Raw genomic sequence first — 15,628 nt, forward strand, 5'->3', positions numbered from 1 at the left:
GGAAGAGAGTGGGTTGAGTTACTGAGCTCTTGTGCTCTCTGCTTGCCTCAGGAGCATTGTAACCACGATGACAAACCAGAAGATCTACTTCTTGGTGCGCCAAGACCCTGGGATGAAAGGCTGGGATTTGCACCAAGCTGCTGGCTCCTCTCAGCATGTGCCATGCAGCTGTGGGGGTGAAGGCCATACCACAGCCCTCTTTCCCAATTTCAATAGGGGACTTTGTAAAGAACAGTGGGACAAGGATAATTATGTGCCAGAGGAGACACTCACTTCAGGAGCATTAAAAGGCTTACAACTGAGACCAGCATCTAGCCCAGCCTCTGTGGTATCATGAAGTAAAACCTTTCCTTCACTGTTTAAGTGAGCCTCAGATGCACTTAAAAACAATTACAGGAAGGAACAAAACAAATCCTTGTTTAGAACAGCTCTTGCCAGCGCTCCAGCAGTCTTGAGAAAGCTGTGTGCCACCAGCTCACAGGCTGGCCACTGGTGACAGCTGGGCTTATAACCTCGCTGCTCACCCTTTGCTGGATCCGGGACTTTGACTACAAAAGATCAAACCTGAAACCAGTAACTAATCTATACAAACCACCTGAAACCAGTACCTGATTGTGACAGTTTAGGCTGTGCCTTTAAGAAAAGACAGCTGCAGAATTCTCTGGCTGAATGCTTGGGTGTAAAAGGGAAAACAAAGATTAATTCCAAATGAATTTCATTGGTCAGATGAGAGATGTGCCACAGCAAATATCACTAACATTCTTTCTCTCACTCACTCCAGCTCCAGCTTCAGTTCTCTTCTGACTTTTTGTTTTCTTGGCCAGAGAGCATGCAACTGACCCTGGAATGAAACTGATAAGATAAGAGTAACTAATTTTCTTTGCAACTGCTTTGAGCTAACCAATTTCCCTTAATAGCCTTTTCTCTTTCTCCTTTTTGGCTTAATTAACTACTAGGGGAAAGGGAAGGAGGGGAAGAGAGGTTTGGGGGGAACCTGAGGTTAGATCCTCCTGGGGAAGACCTGTGTTTGTGTTATTTCCTGTGAATTCTTGCATGATATTGTAAATACTGTATATTTTGTATATATTCATTGCATTTCATTATTGCTTGTAAACTACAGCTTTCCATTCACTTCTCTGGCTGAGTTTAGCTGTGCTTCATGTTGGTGTGTGTGGGCTAAAGCATCACACCACTAATCTACACAAACCACCCCAAACCAGTACCTAATCTACACAAACCACCCCAAACCAGTACCCACGCTATACAAACCACCCGAAACCAGTACCCACTCTATACAAACCACCCGAAACCAGTACCTACTCTATACAAACCACCTGAAACCAGTACTGAATCTATACAAAAACACCTGAAACCAGTACCCACTCTACACAAACCACCCAAAACCAGTACCCACTCTATACAAACCACCTGAAACCAGTACCTACTCTACACAAACCACCTGAAACCAGTACCTACTCTACACAAACCACCTGAAACCAGTACTGAATCTATACAAAAACACCTGAAACCAGTACCCACTCTACACAAACCACCCGAAACCAGTACCCACTCTACACAAACCACCCGAAACCAGTACCTACTCTACACAAACCACCTGAAACCAGTACTGAATCTATACAAAAACACCTGAAACCAGTACCCACTCTACACAAACCACCCGAAACCAGTACCCACTCTACACAAACCACCTGAAACCAGTACCTACTCTACACAAACCACCTGAAACCAGTACTGAATCTATACAACAACACCTGAAACCAGTACCCACTCTATACAAACCACCCGAAACCAGTACCCACTCTATACAAACCACCTGAAACCAGTACCCACTCTATACAAACTGCCCGAAACCAGTAGTTAATCTACAAAGGGAGAACTTAAAATCCACTTCTGGGTCAACTTTGTTGCTAAGGACACAAGACTAGTCTTTCCAGCAGCTATTTTCACTGCCATGACGCTGGCTGCAATCATGAGGGGCAATGTGATTATCAAGCATCTCCACAGCGTAAGGAGACTCATGATAAATCATCTCAGTCTAGTCCTATCATCTCTCCTTTTTTTCACACCCAGGCCCACAGCAGTACTTAGAAAAGGTTGAAAATGTACAGTTTTTCCAGGAACTCAGGTGGCTCCATGCACAAACCACATTCTTCTTGCCTCCCTTCAGGCATACCTGATGATTTTCTGCAACAGTCTTGTCAATACTAGCACACCAACTGCTATCACCCAGGTGTGTATTTTCCTACTGATCTGCTATTGTATCTAAAAATGAGAATTTCAGACAAGTGCAAGCCTCACTCAAAACAGCTGACAACATTCTCTTTAGCCTCTCAGAAGTAGATTTTCAACAGAGAACATAATTTTTAGGAGCAGAGACACATGAAGACGTTTTGAGAGTTGCTGGCTCAGATGGTGCCCCTGAACCAAGTGAAAACTAAACCACCCACATTTCTCCTCTTGTTGCACAGATTGGCAGTGTTACTTGAACCTGAACACACTCAGGTTTTCGAGTACAGGTGCTCTGAAATCAGCAATCCTTCTGAAATGAGAAGTTAAAGTATGAATTAATAACCAGGTGAGCTTCAGTTGATGTAAGAAGGCATGGGAAAGGCAAAAGAAGAATTCAGCACTTGTTTTTCTTGATCAAAGGCAGTGAAGATGATTGCTGCAGACACTATTTATTTTATGACATGCAGGTAAGAATAACTCCCATACAGTAACATGTAGCCCAGTGAGGAGAGTGCCAAGGGAAGTTCAGGCTGGATATTAGGAAAAATTTCTTCACAAAAAGGGCTATCAAGCATTTGAACCAGCTGCCCAGGATGGTTGTGAAGTCACCATGCCCGCAGGTATTTAGAACATGTGAATGTGGTGCTTAGGGACGTGGTTTAGTGGCAATGGCTTAGCAGCAGTGGTAGGATTGCAAACTCTAGGCAAGTGTTTGATGACCTCAAAGGTCTCTTCCAACCTCAACAGTTACTGTGATTCTGTGACAGGCAGGCCATAGGACATGCACAGAATGGCTTAGGCTGGAAGGGACCTTAGAGATTATCTACTCCAACCTGCCCACCAGGCAGGGATGCCTCTCAACTAGACTCAGCTGCTCAAGGCCTCATCCAACCCAGCCTTGAACAGCCCTGCAGGGAGGAAGCATCCACAACCTCCCTGGGCAACCTATTCCAGAGTCTCATCACCCTCATACCAAAGAGCTTCTTCCTAAGATCCAGTCTAAACCTACTCTCCCGTGGCTTAAAAAGCCATTCCCCCTTGTCTTATTGCTAGACACTCTTATGAAAAGACCTTCTCCAGCCTTCCTGTATCCCTTCAGGTACTGGAAGGATCCCCTCAGGTGTTGGCTTTGCTTCATGAGGAAGCCAGGTGATACATGCTGGGCTGTCTTGAATGGCATCACTTACTATAAACAACATCTGAAGATGACCTGGAGTTTCTGCTGGTTTGTGTTGACTGAAATAGCTCCTTCTGTCCAAGCAGAGGCTTCCAATTTGAGTTTCTGTTCAACACATTGGTTTGCACACAGGCTGGAAGTGCTTGCAGTAGGGCAGAATGCCAGGATGTTTAAATTCACTCACCTTGCAGATTTTGGCTGGGTTTAAGGTATGGTCATTGATTGCTCCAGTGAAAAAAAGCCCTTCCTCCCCCCCCACCCCCAAAGAGATCACTTTGGGGTTTGGGTTTCTAAACCCTCATTTCAGTGCAAATTCTGCCAGAAAGAGGAACTTACTGCTTGTGGTGAAGTTACCCTCCCCAGCCTGGGGAAAGGAGTCTACATCTTGGATGACTTGTAGTACTCCCACAGTCCGCACCGGGGGATCCAGGGCTACGGAGCTCTCGTTCACTGTTATGTCGCTGGCTCCTGTTATCTGGTTGGTTGGTGGGCCTCCTATGGATGCTTCCAGGTCTGGAGGTATATCATCCATGCAGTCTGCATTTGGCTGTCAGGGGAAAAAAAAAATTACAAAGTAAAAAAGAAGAATCACAGAATCACCAAGGGTGGAAGAGACCTCAAAGATCATCGAGTCCAACCTGTCACAGTATCACAGTATAACCAAGGTTGGAAGAGACCCCAAGGATCATCAAGTCCAACCTGTCCCAACAGACCCCACAACTAGACCATGGCACCAAGTGCCATGTCCAATCTCCCCTTGAACACCTCCAGGGACGGCAACTCCACCACCTCCCTGGGCAGCACATTCCAATGACGAATTACTCGCTCGGTGAAGAACTTTTTCCTCACCTCGAGTCTAAACCTCCCCTGGCACAGCTTGAGACTGTGTCCCCTTGTTCTGGTGCTGGTTGCCTGGGAGAAGAGACCAACCCCTTCCTGTCTACAACCACCTTTCAGGTAGTTGTAGAGGGCAATGAGGTCACCCCTGATCCTTCTCTTCTCCAGGCTAAGCAACCCCAGCTCCCTCAAGCCTCTCCTCACAAGGCTTGTGCTCAAGGCCTCTCCCCAGCCTTGTTGCCCTTCTCTGGACACATTCAAGTGTCTCGATGTCCTTCTTAGACTGAGGGGCCCAGAACTGTCACCACAGACCTCATGACTAAACCATGGCACCAAGTGGCACATCCAATCTCCAGGGATGGTGACTCCACCACCTCCATGGGCAGCACATTCCAATGGCTAACAACTGTCTCTGTGAAGAACTTCCTCCTCACCTCCAGCCTAAACTTCCCCTGGCACAGCTTGAGACTGTGTCCTCTTGTTCTGGTGCTGGTTGCCTGAGAGAAGAGACCAACTCCCTCCTGGCTGCAACCACCCTTCAGATAGTTGTAGACTGAAAATGAAGCTTTTACCTGATAAAAGGATTTCTATTACCTGCTCCCAATTCTTCTAGGGTTTTGCACTTTCTGTGAGTACTCAAGACAGCAACGTAAGCTGAACAGACATGCATGGCTTGTTTGTTTTCATGTACTTAAAACCTCTTACTACAATCTGCTGCAAGAGAGACTCAAAGTGTGCACTGGAAACGCTCAGTATTAAACTGTGTCACCAACAATCCCTGAATGTTCTTATTTATGCTTTTGAAAGGGTTTGGGAGAACATACATTAAAAAAAAGAGAGCTCACTTATTGATACGATCTGCTCAGCGCAGGCAGATTGCTGAGTCAGATCACAAATGTAAACAGAGATAGTAGCTGAAGGGGAATGATTCTCTTCTCCCTAAACACACATTTTATAGAGCTGGTATCAGAGCTTTCAGGCGCAGGAATTCAAGGGAACTGCCTGTGGGCGCATCTATGTGTGGGGTGCAAACCAGAAGCTAAAACTGTTTATAAGACAAGGGTTTTTCTTTTTACATTGAAAGCTCTCTTCCTTTGCTAATGTTCTATTTCCTACAACATCAGGTGATGAGAGAAGAAACAAACAAGCAAGGATGGGTGTTTGGAGGGTATTATTCAATCCAAAGTCTTTCTTGCTTTCTGACTCAGAGACCCCAGGGATGGAACCCGGTTCGGGAGAACTTCCACCCTTCTCTCATGCAGTTAGTCAATGCTCCAACACTCCACAATGAGCCAAGCTCTTCAAGTCAAGGGAAGCAGTAAGAGGGTATTGTGGTGCCCACCTTTTGCACATTATCCTCAGCATTGAGTGCCTGTCCATGAGGAGCACTGAGACTTCAAATGGGCACAGTGTGGCAGAGGATCGTTGGTCCGGAGAGACCCGATACAACATTACAGAATCTCAGAACATTAGGGGTTGGGAAGGACCTTTAGAGATTATCTAGTCCAACCCCTGTGCCAGAGCAGGATCACCTAGGGCAGGTCACCTAGGAACACATCCAGGTGGGTTTGGAATGTCTCCAGAGAAGGAGACTCCACAACCTCTCTGGGCAGCCTGCTCCAGTGTTTTGTCACCCTCACAGTGAAAAAGTTTTTACCTAGTTGCTACCCTTGATGTTTCTGGGCCTGTTACAAGCCTGACTGTCCCATTCCTAAAGCAGTGATTTCTGGGGCACTCCCCATGAACACTGGTGATGAACATCTGCTGGAGATGCAGACAGCTGCACTTTGGCAGCAGACTGGATGACTTGAAGCTATTCACTAAGAGTGAAAAAAAATCTCTTGTGCCATTTGCTCACAGAACCAGGTCTAGTTCTCCCCAAGGGATGGAGAAAGATTGTTTGCATAACCATTTCAAGAGCTGGTCTTTGAAGTTTTAACATACTGTTAGCAAAACCAAGGCTCTTTCACAGATGAGGATGCTGTGCACCAGGGTACAAAGCTTCCAAAATGACAGAGGGACCCAGCACTGTTGAGCTGTAATTGCATATAATTAAGTTGCTCTCATTTATCTTTATTGTCCTAGAGTCAGACAGATAATCTGGATCAGTCACTTAGGCTTCCTCTAACTTCACTGGCTTGAGACAATTTTGCTGTGTGATTCATCCCAGCCTAAGGTAGAGGTGGTTTGAATTGCCCTCTCTACCTTCCCACTGCTCAGCAGAGATGGGGCTTAAGCTGCTAGACTGGAAAGCCAACGTTTGGATGGCTAAAGTCAGAGGAGATGAACTCTGCTCTTTGGATGTGACTTTAGCTATGCTTTAGTTGTCTCACTTAAGGCAGTTTTGAAAATCTCACACAGCAGGCAGCTAGAAACTAAGCAAAATATCATGCAGCAAAGACTTAAATAGAGGCTTAGCTTTAAGCACAAGAGTAATCCCCTTGAATTGAGACATACAAGGTCACCATGTGCTTGCATTTGCTTGCAGAACCAGGAATTGAGCATGTTTTCTCATAAGGTCCCTGTCTGACTGTTGCCACCTCATAAATATGTTTTTACAAATGCTCCTAATGAACAAGGCAGGCATTTGAACCAATTCTCAGGTGACTTGTTTCCACAAACTGAAGCTTGGGATAAAAATGAGAATTGTCATTGTCAGGCTCCAGTCTAATCCACAAACAGTGAGAGCTCCTCAGAACTGGGATAAAGGCACATTCAGCTGCACCAGGTTTTAAAGAAACCCACTGAAGATGTACTTTTCTAAGTGACATCCCAATTCTTTATCTGTAGGATCTGGATCCAAAATTATTCCTTAGATCTATCACCCTTTCCCTCACCCTCAGCTGTTATAAAATGCTTTCAGAACTTCATTTTTAACCTAAATTTGGTTATAGAATGGAATAGAATAGAATAGACCAGACCAGGTTGGAAGAGACCTTCAAGATCATCCAGTCCAACCTATCACCCAAAACCACCTAATCAACTAAACAATGGCACCAAGCACCCCATCCAGTCTCTTCCTAAACACCTCCAGTGATGGTGACTCCACCACCTCCCTGGGCAGCACATTCCAATGGCCAATCTCTCTTTCTACGAAGAACTTCTTCCTAACATCCAGCCTAAACAGCCCCTGGCACAGCTTGAGACTGTGTCGTCTTGTTCTGGTGCTGCTTGCCTTGGAGAAGAGACCAACCCCCACCTGGCTACAACCTCCCTTCAGGTAGTTGTAGACAGCAATAAGGTCTGCCCTGAGCCTCCTCTTCTCCAGGCTAAGCAACCCCAGCTCCCTCAGCCTCTCCTCACAGGGCTGTGCTCCAAACCCCTCCCCAGCTTTGTTGCCCTTCTCTGGACACCTCCCAGCAAGTCAACATCTTTCCTAAACTGAGAGGCCCAGAACTGGACACAGGACTCAAGGTGTGGCTTAACCAGTGCTGAGTACAAGGGCACAATGACCTCCTTGCTCCTGCTGTTCCTGATATAGGCCAGGATGCCATCCCACCTGGGCACACTGCTGGCTCATGTTCAGCCTACCATCGACCAGTTCCCCTAGGTCCCTTTCTGCCTGGCTGCTCTCCAGCCACTCTGACCCCAGCCTGTAGCACTGCAGTGGGTTGTTGTAGCACTTTGATGGCAGTATAAAAAACCCTAACAAACCCAACCCTATTTTTTCCTTTTCTACTCTTAGAAAAACTATTTCATTTTTTTTTCCTTTCCAGGGGATCAGTTGTCTGTCCTTTGCTCTGATTCCAGTCATTCCTAGAAGGGGGGTTTATCACTAACTTTTAAACACAGGGGGTTATAATTGAAAGCCAACCCAGACCTTATAGAAGCAGAAATAGCATTGCACGATATAACTAATCCCTTTAGTCCTGAGTCATTTTACCTTGGGTGAAAAAATACCCCAAACTAAGCAGCATACCATAAAACTAATGACATGAAAATGTGATTGAAAAAAAACCCCACCAAAACCCAGAAACCAAACCCCCAAACATTATGGCTTCTGCTGTCAGAGTGACCCAGATACATTTGCTGAGTTTAATTATATTGGTTTCACTCATTCCCTGCGTGTAAGTGCTTCGAGGGCACAATTCCACTAAAGTCAAGGGAAGGCTTTGTATTGACTTCTGAGGGCTTGGCTAAGGCTCTTAGTGAATAGCTTCAAGTCATCCAATCTGCTGCCAAAAATGCAGCTGTCTGCATATCCAGCAGATATTTGCAGCAAAGGGGGAGAAGAAGAGGGAGACTATTCTACCGGATATGGTCATCTCAACAACAATGCAGCTCTCTCAAAGTGGAAGGCACTTTCACTGATAAACTCATTTCAACTACTACAGCCCAAAGAGGCCTGGTCTGAGCTGAACTCACCAGCAAAAGGACAGTGGAAAAGGTTATGCCAACAGTTTGCTGATAGACAGTTAGTCAAAAACCCTCTGGAGCTGCAGAGAGCCATTGTGACAAGTGGAGATGCTTGGGTACCGTGAAAATGAGCAGCTCAGTTATCTTGGTGCCTCATGGCAGCCTAGGGAACCTGCTTTTAGGGCAGATAGTATTTGAAGTCTTTGTTACAAAGTAAATGGACAGTTTTAGATTTGAACTGAATTGAAGCATTTAGCTCCTTGGATTTTAACCAGTCATTTCCTGGAAAACCCTGAGTCTTCCTGCTAAATAAAGCACAATATATTCGCAGTCACACAAGCCAGCTCTTTAATAACAACCACAGGACAAACACCCAGCTGGCAGAAAAAAACCCCAACACCCCCACCACACTAGCCCTGCCTATGAGGAAGATTTCTTCAATCCCCCCATGGTAAAAGCCTGCAAAAGGACTCTGGCAAATTTGCACTCGTCTCCCATCGGCGAGTGCTGCCTGCCCGAGGCTGCTTCTCTCCGCATGGAAATCTCAGCAAGATGGCTCATCAAGACTCAGGAATGCGATTAGGGAATGGCATTTTGCTTCATCCACTCCACAGAAGTGTTTGCCACCTCTCACTGAGGAGCCCTAGAGCTTTACAACTTCTTCAAGGGAAACACGCTTTCCCACAAGAGCCTGCTGACATCTGGCTAGGTTACAAGCCTCTGAAAAGATCAGCTCATATGTGCTGACAGAGACTGGTGGCATTTTTGGGACCAACAACTACACTCTCCAAAGCAGAGCAGGCATTGCATGGTGCCTGCAAGCTCAGAGAGGCAGCAGAAAGCACCCCACAGGACTGGTGTCCCCCCTGGGCTGCCCTCAGCTGGTGATGGGCAGAGAGAAGGGTGAGGACGCACAATCTCTGTGTGGCTGGAGAACAGATCCCGCGAGCTGAGCAGGGAGTATGAGCAGCAACAGTGGGGCAGCAGCTCAAAAGGATAAAGACTGGGCTGGAGGGGTTATGCAGAGGAGAAGTAAGAAAGGGTGTGAGGTAGGAAAGACAACAGTTCAGGCATATTATAGCAAGAAAAGGCAGAGGAAACAGAGGAAGAGGAGCAACTGATAGCAGTAAAGGAATTCTTAATCCCCAAGCTACCAGATGCTCTTAGGCTCCCACTTGCTTTTCTGTCAGCCAGAGGAAACCTCTGACACAAAGGATACCATCTGTTCCCAGTTCCTAGGGAACAACAGCTACCTTGAGGGGTAAGGCTGTAGCACACAGCTCTCCCCCTTCATGAACCTGACTGATGATCCACGTGGCTAGGAGCCAACATACTTCCTCCAATGATGGAGCAAGCTGTTTTCAGACTGTTCTCTTAGAGCAGCCGAGGGAAACGTTCACAGGAATGCATACAACAAAATCCCCTAAACAAATTTTGCCAGTGGAACATTACCATCCAGGCATCTGATTCTAAGTGTTAAGGCAGACCAGCACTAAGGCTGAGCCTGAAATCTTAATGTGACCCAGATGTTTAGGTTGGTTACAGCGCTGTCTTTAATTACGTGCCCAGCACAATTATTTCCTCAGAAGCCTCACGTGGAAAGCTCTCAATGAAGGAGTGGAATGGATCTTCCTCCTGCTATGAAGTACAGAGAGAACAAGACAGGGAGCTGTGAGAAGAGAAATGATGGCTGAGGAAAGTGAATGGTGCTTTTAATTATTCCTGGCAATCAGATTCTACACCTGCCACCACAGAGATGTGTTCACATGTAGTAAGAACCAGTCATGTAAACCTAAACCTTTGCACATGGCCTCTGGGCATGTTTTCCCTTCCCCTGCATGCACCCAGCCTCAGCCACCCCTGAGGATACTCTTTGCCTTTGGCAGCTGCCAGTGGAGACAGTGACAGCCATTTTCTGCATGTACAGTTTAGGAAAGATGCTGAGTTGCTGGAAGGTGTCCAGAGAAGGACAACAAAGCTGGGGAGGGGTTTGGAGCACAAGCCCTAGAAGGGGAGGCTGAGGGAGCTGGGGTTGCTTAGCCTGGAGAAGAGGAGGCTCAGAGGAGACCTTATTGCTCTCTACAACTACCTGAAGGGAGGTTGTAGCCAGGTGGGGGCTGGTCTCTTCTCCCAGGCAATCCGCACCAGAACAGAAGGACACAGTCTCAAGCTGCACCAGGGGAGGTTTAAGCTGGATGTTAGGAAGAAGTTCTTCACAGAAAGAGAGATTGGCCATTGGAATGTGCTGCCCAGGGAGGTGGTGGAGTCACTGTCACTGGAGATGTGTAAGAGGAGACTTGATGAGGCACTTGGTGCCGTGGTTTAGTTGGTAAGATGGTGTTGGGTGATAGTTTGGACTTGATGATCTCAAAGGTCTTTTCCAACCTGGTCTGGTCTATTCTATTCTATTCTACAGACTAAGACTACTGCATTTTCTAGAAAGACCTTAACATCTCACTGCAGGTATCCAAAAAGTGGAGGTCTGATTTGTCTGTATCTCTTGATGATGAAGGGATGTTAATGAAGAGGCATGATACTGGATGAAGAGCTTGTTAATGAAATGCCTGGGCAAAAATAGGAGGTGAAAGCAGGAATCATGTGGGCCTTCATGGTAAAGAAACAAGCCATGGAATAAAATATTGGGTACAGAGAAGAGGTGTCAGAATCCTGGGCAAGCCTGAATTGAGACACTGAACCTGGGAATAAATTCCTATCTTTAAGCCTACGTGCAAAGATGCTGAATGGCAGAACCAGCCTTCATTCCAGCTTTTCCTGACATCTCAGGTACCAATGTCACAGCTGTATCATCTTTTAATGTTGTAAAGATAATAGACATGCTTAGCAGAAAAGGTAGCCCAACTGTAATGACATGTTAAGCTGTCATCTGTAACTGGGGAGGGTATTTACAGCACCTCTTCATGCATCGACCTGTGGCGGTGCAGTATTGAACTTCACTACCACGTGTCAAGCCTCCTGCGGTGTGAGAAGGTGACTCACTTCCTCCTGCTGAAGCCCCTGCTCTCTGGGATAGCTGTGGTTAGGAAAGTATATGTTCTGTCTGCCACACAGTAAACATGCAACCCAAAAGGATCAATTGCTTTGGCAGCTTCTGACCACATCTGAATGTTCCCAATAACAAAGAGCTTTACAATTTCTGGTGTGTCGTGAGGACCGCCTCATGCTTAGTTACTGGGAGAAATGCTCCCTAATTGGAATGAGGAGCACAGAGCTTGCTACAGACAGACTTTAAGAGAAATCTGACAGAAGAAAACCAAAGATTTAGCTCCCCAGAATGTGCAATTAGTTGTCCTTGACTAGTGAAGCCAGGAAAATTTTATTTGCAGACCTTCTGCTTTGAGATTTCAACTGAGAGCAGGATTTACAAATAAATAAATCAATCCAGGCCTGATTTAAAAGGTAAACAAAAGCTATGTGCAAGAACCCATAAATCCACCAAAAGACCAGCAAACAATCCTCTGCCTCCACAAAGCAAGCAAGCACAGACACACAAATCCCAACACCCAGCCAGCCCCCATACACACTCCAGGGTACAGGAGAACAGCAGTCACGCATTTCAGCTCGCAACCCCCCGAAGGAATCAATTAATAAATCACTATTTAATTAATTAATAAATCACTAAGACAGCAAGAAAAGTAGGATGGGAACAGACAGGCAAGGGGCTAGGGCTATACCCAGGCAGCTGGTGCTTGCTTTCTGCCCTGCCCAGCTCTGTGAAGTGCTTACCGGGATCCCTAGAGCTTTTAGAATATTCATTTTGCACATCGGGCAGGTACGATGGTCTAGCAGCCAGGGGTCTACACAGGACTTGTGGAAAAGATGCCTGCAATGAAAACCAGGAGAGTTTAATTCAAATCAAGCACAGCACAGTTTACCACCTAGTACCAGGGGCTGCTTCTGAACTCAGTTACGTGAGGGTGTTCCAAATGCGGTGGTCTGGGAGCTCTGCAAGCACTGCACAGCTACGTCCAGCACACTAAGGACTAAAATGACTTCTGTGGCATCTCAATCACAATGTGCAGAGTGTTGCTCAACTGAGTTTGGAAAACAAGAGTTAGAGAAGCAGGAAAAAGAGACAAAATGCAGCAGCAAACCCCATAGTCTTTACATGGTAAAGGCTGTCAGGAAACAAAACCTGCTTGCTGGTAAAGGTTAAATATAGTAAGTATCACATGAAGCATTTCTCAATGGTTTCACAGACAAACCTGATTCTACACAATTTAAACATGAAGCCATTTGGGTTCTGGTATTTTTGTAAGAGCCAGGCATGAGGAAAACAAAGTAAAAGCAGCTATTTTTCATTTAAATGGGAAACCCAGGATGTTGCTTTTTAAAACCTTTGCCCTGACTTTCCTGCTCGTTAGAAGTTGCCCATCAGAGTTAGCTCCTAAACGATCCCAGCCCCGAAGGGCTTGTTGATAATCCTGTGCTCAGTCTGAAGTGACCACTAAGGAACTCCTTGAGCCCTGTGGCTGCTGTGTGGCTTTTTTTTAAACATTATCCAGGTGGAGAAACTGAAAGCTTCTTGTCTAGCTTTGCCTGTCACAAACTGAGATTGAATGCAGAGATATTTAGTGCCATGTACCTGACTGACAGATTGTATTTTCTCCTGCAGGCATATCCTGTTACCCTGTGTTACAGGGAACAAGTGTTATAAAACACAGGAATGTGGGGCTTGGGATTTGAGAACCACTGTTGAGGAGGCTAGGCAGAGGAGCTGGGGCTCAGCACAAGGCAGTGACATTTGTTCAGCCCCACTCTGCATGAAGAATCATAGCATCACAGAATTGTCAGGGTTGAAAGAGACCTCAAGGATCATCTAGTTCCAATCCCCCTGCCATGGGCAGGCACACCTCACACTAGATCAGGTTGCCCAGAGCCCTATCCAGCCTGGCCTTAAAAACTTCCAGGGATGAGACATCTACCACCTCCCTGGGCAACCTGTGCCAGTATCTCACCACCCTCATGGGGAACAATTTCTTCCTAACATCCAATCTGAATCTACCCACTTCCAGTTTTGCTCCATTCCCCCCAGTCCTGTCACTTCCTGACACCCAAAAAAGTTCCTCCCCAGCTTTCTTGTAGCCCCCTTCAGATACTGGAAGGCCACAAGAAGGTCTCCTTGGAGCCTTCTCTCCTCCAGACTAAACAGCCCCAACTCTCTCAGTCTGTCTCCATAGCAGAGCAGCTCCAGCCCTTTGACCACCCTCTGATCATTCTCTGGACACATTCCATGTCTTTCCTGTAACAGGGGTTCCAGAACTGGGTGCAGTAGTCCAGGTGGGGTCTCACCAGAGTGGAGTGGAGAAAAGGAGGAAAGTTTCCTACCATGCACACAGGCTCAGAAATTCCACTGGCATGGAGGAAACTGAACATTCACTTGCTTTCCTAAAAACATCTTTTAATCAATTCATTGAATGAAATAGTTCAGTAGGGAGGGACCTTAGTCCTTAGCAAAACTGAAAGGGGGTGTTCTGTTCTGAAACATGGGGTTCAATATACAGACAGAGTCTTGCTCCAAAAGGTGCAAACTAAGACTGATTTCCTTGTTTTGAAATTCTGTATAGATCAGCTTTAAATTTGCTTTCTAAGGCTTGCAACAGGTGTCCCACACTGTACTTGGCAGAGCCTGAAAGTCACATTTCAGCCTGCTTGAACTTTCACATTTGAGCTGACTCCAGGCTGTGTCCCCCTGTGCTGCTGCTGCCCCACATGCATCACTTGTGCAGTGTGGCCACACGAACCCACCGGGCTCATGGCCCCGTCTGGAGCAGCCTCCATGAGGAAATGCAACCTCTGAGAGAGCCAGAATCACTCAATGCACCACAGGAATGCTAAGTATTGAAATGGGACGTGCTCAGCTGCATGGGTAGGCTCCTGTGCTCTGTTGTGGCCTCTCTCACATGAGATGCACACAGCCTTGCAACTTGATGGAAGATGTTGAGGTGTACTTTCACCGACACTGGTTTGCAACCCTGTCTCTCACTAAGGTGATATTTGCCCACATACCAGCTGGCTGGTTTACAAGCTGGCTCCAGTCCTAAATAACACTAGAAATTCCAAGCCCAAACTGCATGAAATCTCAGAATCTTACTCTTTTCACTGTGATGTCCCCCCCCTCTCCCCCCCCCAGTTTCTAGAAGAAACATTTCCTTTGTGAAACAAAGCCACATGGCAAATTAGCACATTCCTGTACTTGGTCTGACTTCACACACAGCTATGGGAAAGGGCAGAGCTGTTCTTGGAAGTTTGACCCAGTCTAATTATATCAGTTGGCTGTGATACCAAGCTTTGTCAAACCTCATCTGATCCTGCATGTCAACATGATGAACATAATTGAAGTATCACAGAATCACAGAGTGGTAGGGGTTGCAAGGGACCTCTGAAGATCATTGAGTCCAATCCCCCTGCCAGAGCAGGATACCACCTAAAGCAGATCACACTGGCACACATTCAGGCAGGCCTTGAAAGTCTCCAGAGATGGAGATTCCACCACTTCTCTGGACAGCCTCTTTCAGTGTTTTGCCACCCTCAAAGCTCCTTCTCATGTTTAGAGAGAATTTTCTACGTCCAAGTTTATGCTCATTACCTCTTGTCCTGCCACTGGGGACCCCTGAGGAGAGTCTGACCCCACCTTCCAGACACCCATCCCTTAGATATTTGAAAGCATTTGGAAGATCCCCGCTCAACCTTCTCTTCTCCAGGCTAAACAGACCCAACTCTCTCAGCCTTTCCTCATATGAGATGTTCCAGTCCCTTAATCATCTTAGTATCATGATCACAGGATAACAGGATCACAAGATTCCAGGATGTTTGGGCTTGGAAGGGACCTCTGGAGATCTTCGAGTCCAACCCCCCTGCCAGAGCAGGACCATAGAATCTAGCACAGGTCACACAGGAACACATCCAGATGGGTCTTCAAAGCCTCCAGACAGGAAGACTCTACAACCTCTCTGGAAAGCCTTTTGCAGTGCTCTGTGACCCTTACAG

At 46.4% G+C, this 15,628-nt stretch overlaps 1 protein-coding gene across 1 annotated transcript in view; it reads right to left on the reverse strand.

Annotated features, from left to right (window-relative positions):
* The window catches only part of RNF150 (ring finger protein 150), a 136,931-nt gene that overhangs the window by 21,591 nt on the left and 99,712 nt on the right, over nucleotides 1–15,628 (reverse strand). Inside the window, exons 5-6 of the mRNA XM_009896760.2 lie at nucleotides 12,365–12,461; nucleotides 3,764–3,974 (exon numbers count right to left, since the gene is read on the reverse strand). Coding sequence (XP_009895062.2) covers nucleotides 3,764–3,974; nucleotides 12,365–12,461 — 308 coding nt within the window. The remainder of the gene's footprint in view (nucleotides 1–3,763; nucleotides 3,975–12,364; nucleotides 12,462–15,628) is intronic.

This window comes from Dryobates pubescens, chromosome 24, assembly GCF_014839835.1.
Source record: "Dryobates pubescens isolate bDryPub1 chromosome 24, bDryPub1.pri, whole genome shotgun sequence".
NCBI classification, from domain to species: Eukaryota; Metazoa; Chordata; class Aves; order Piciformes; family Picidae; genus Dryobates; species Dryobates pubescens.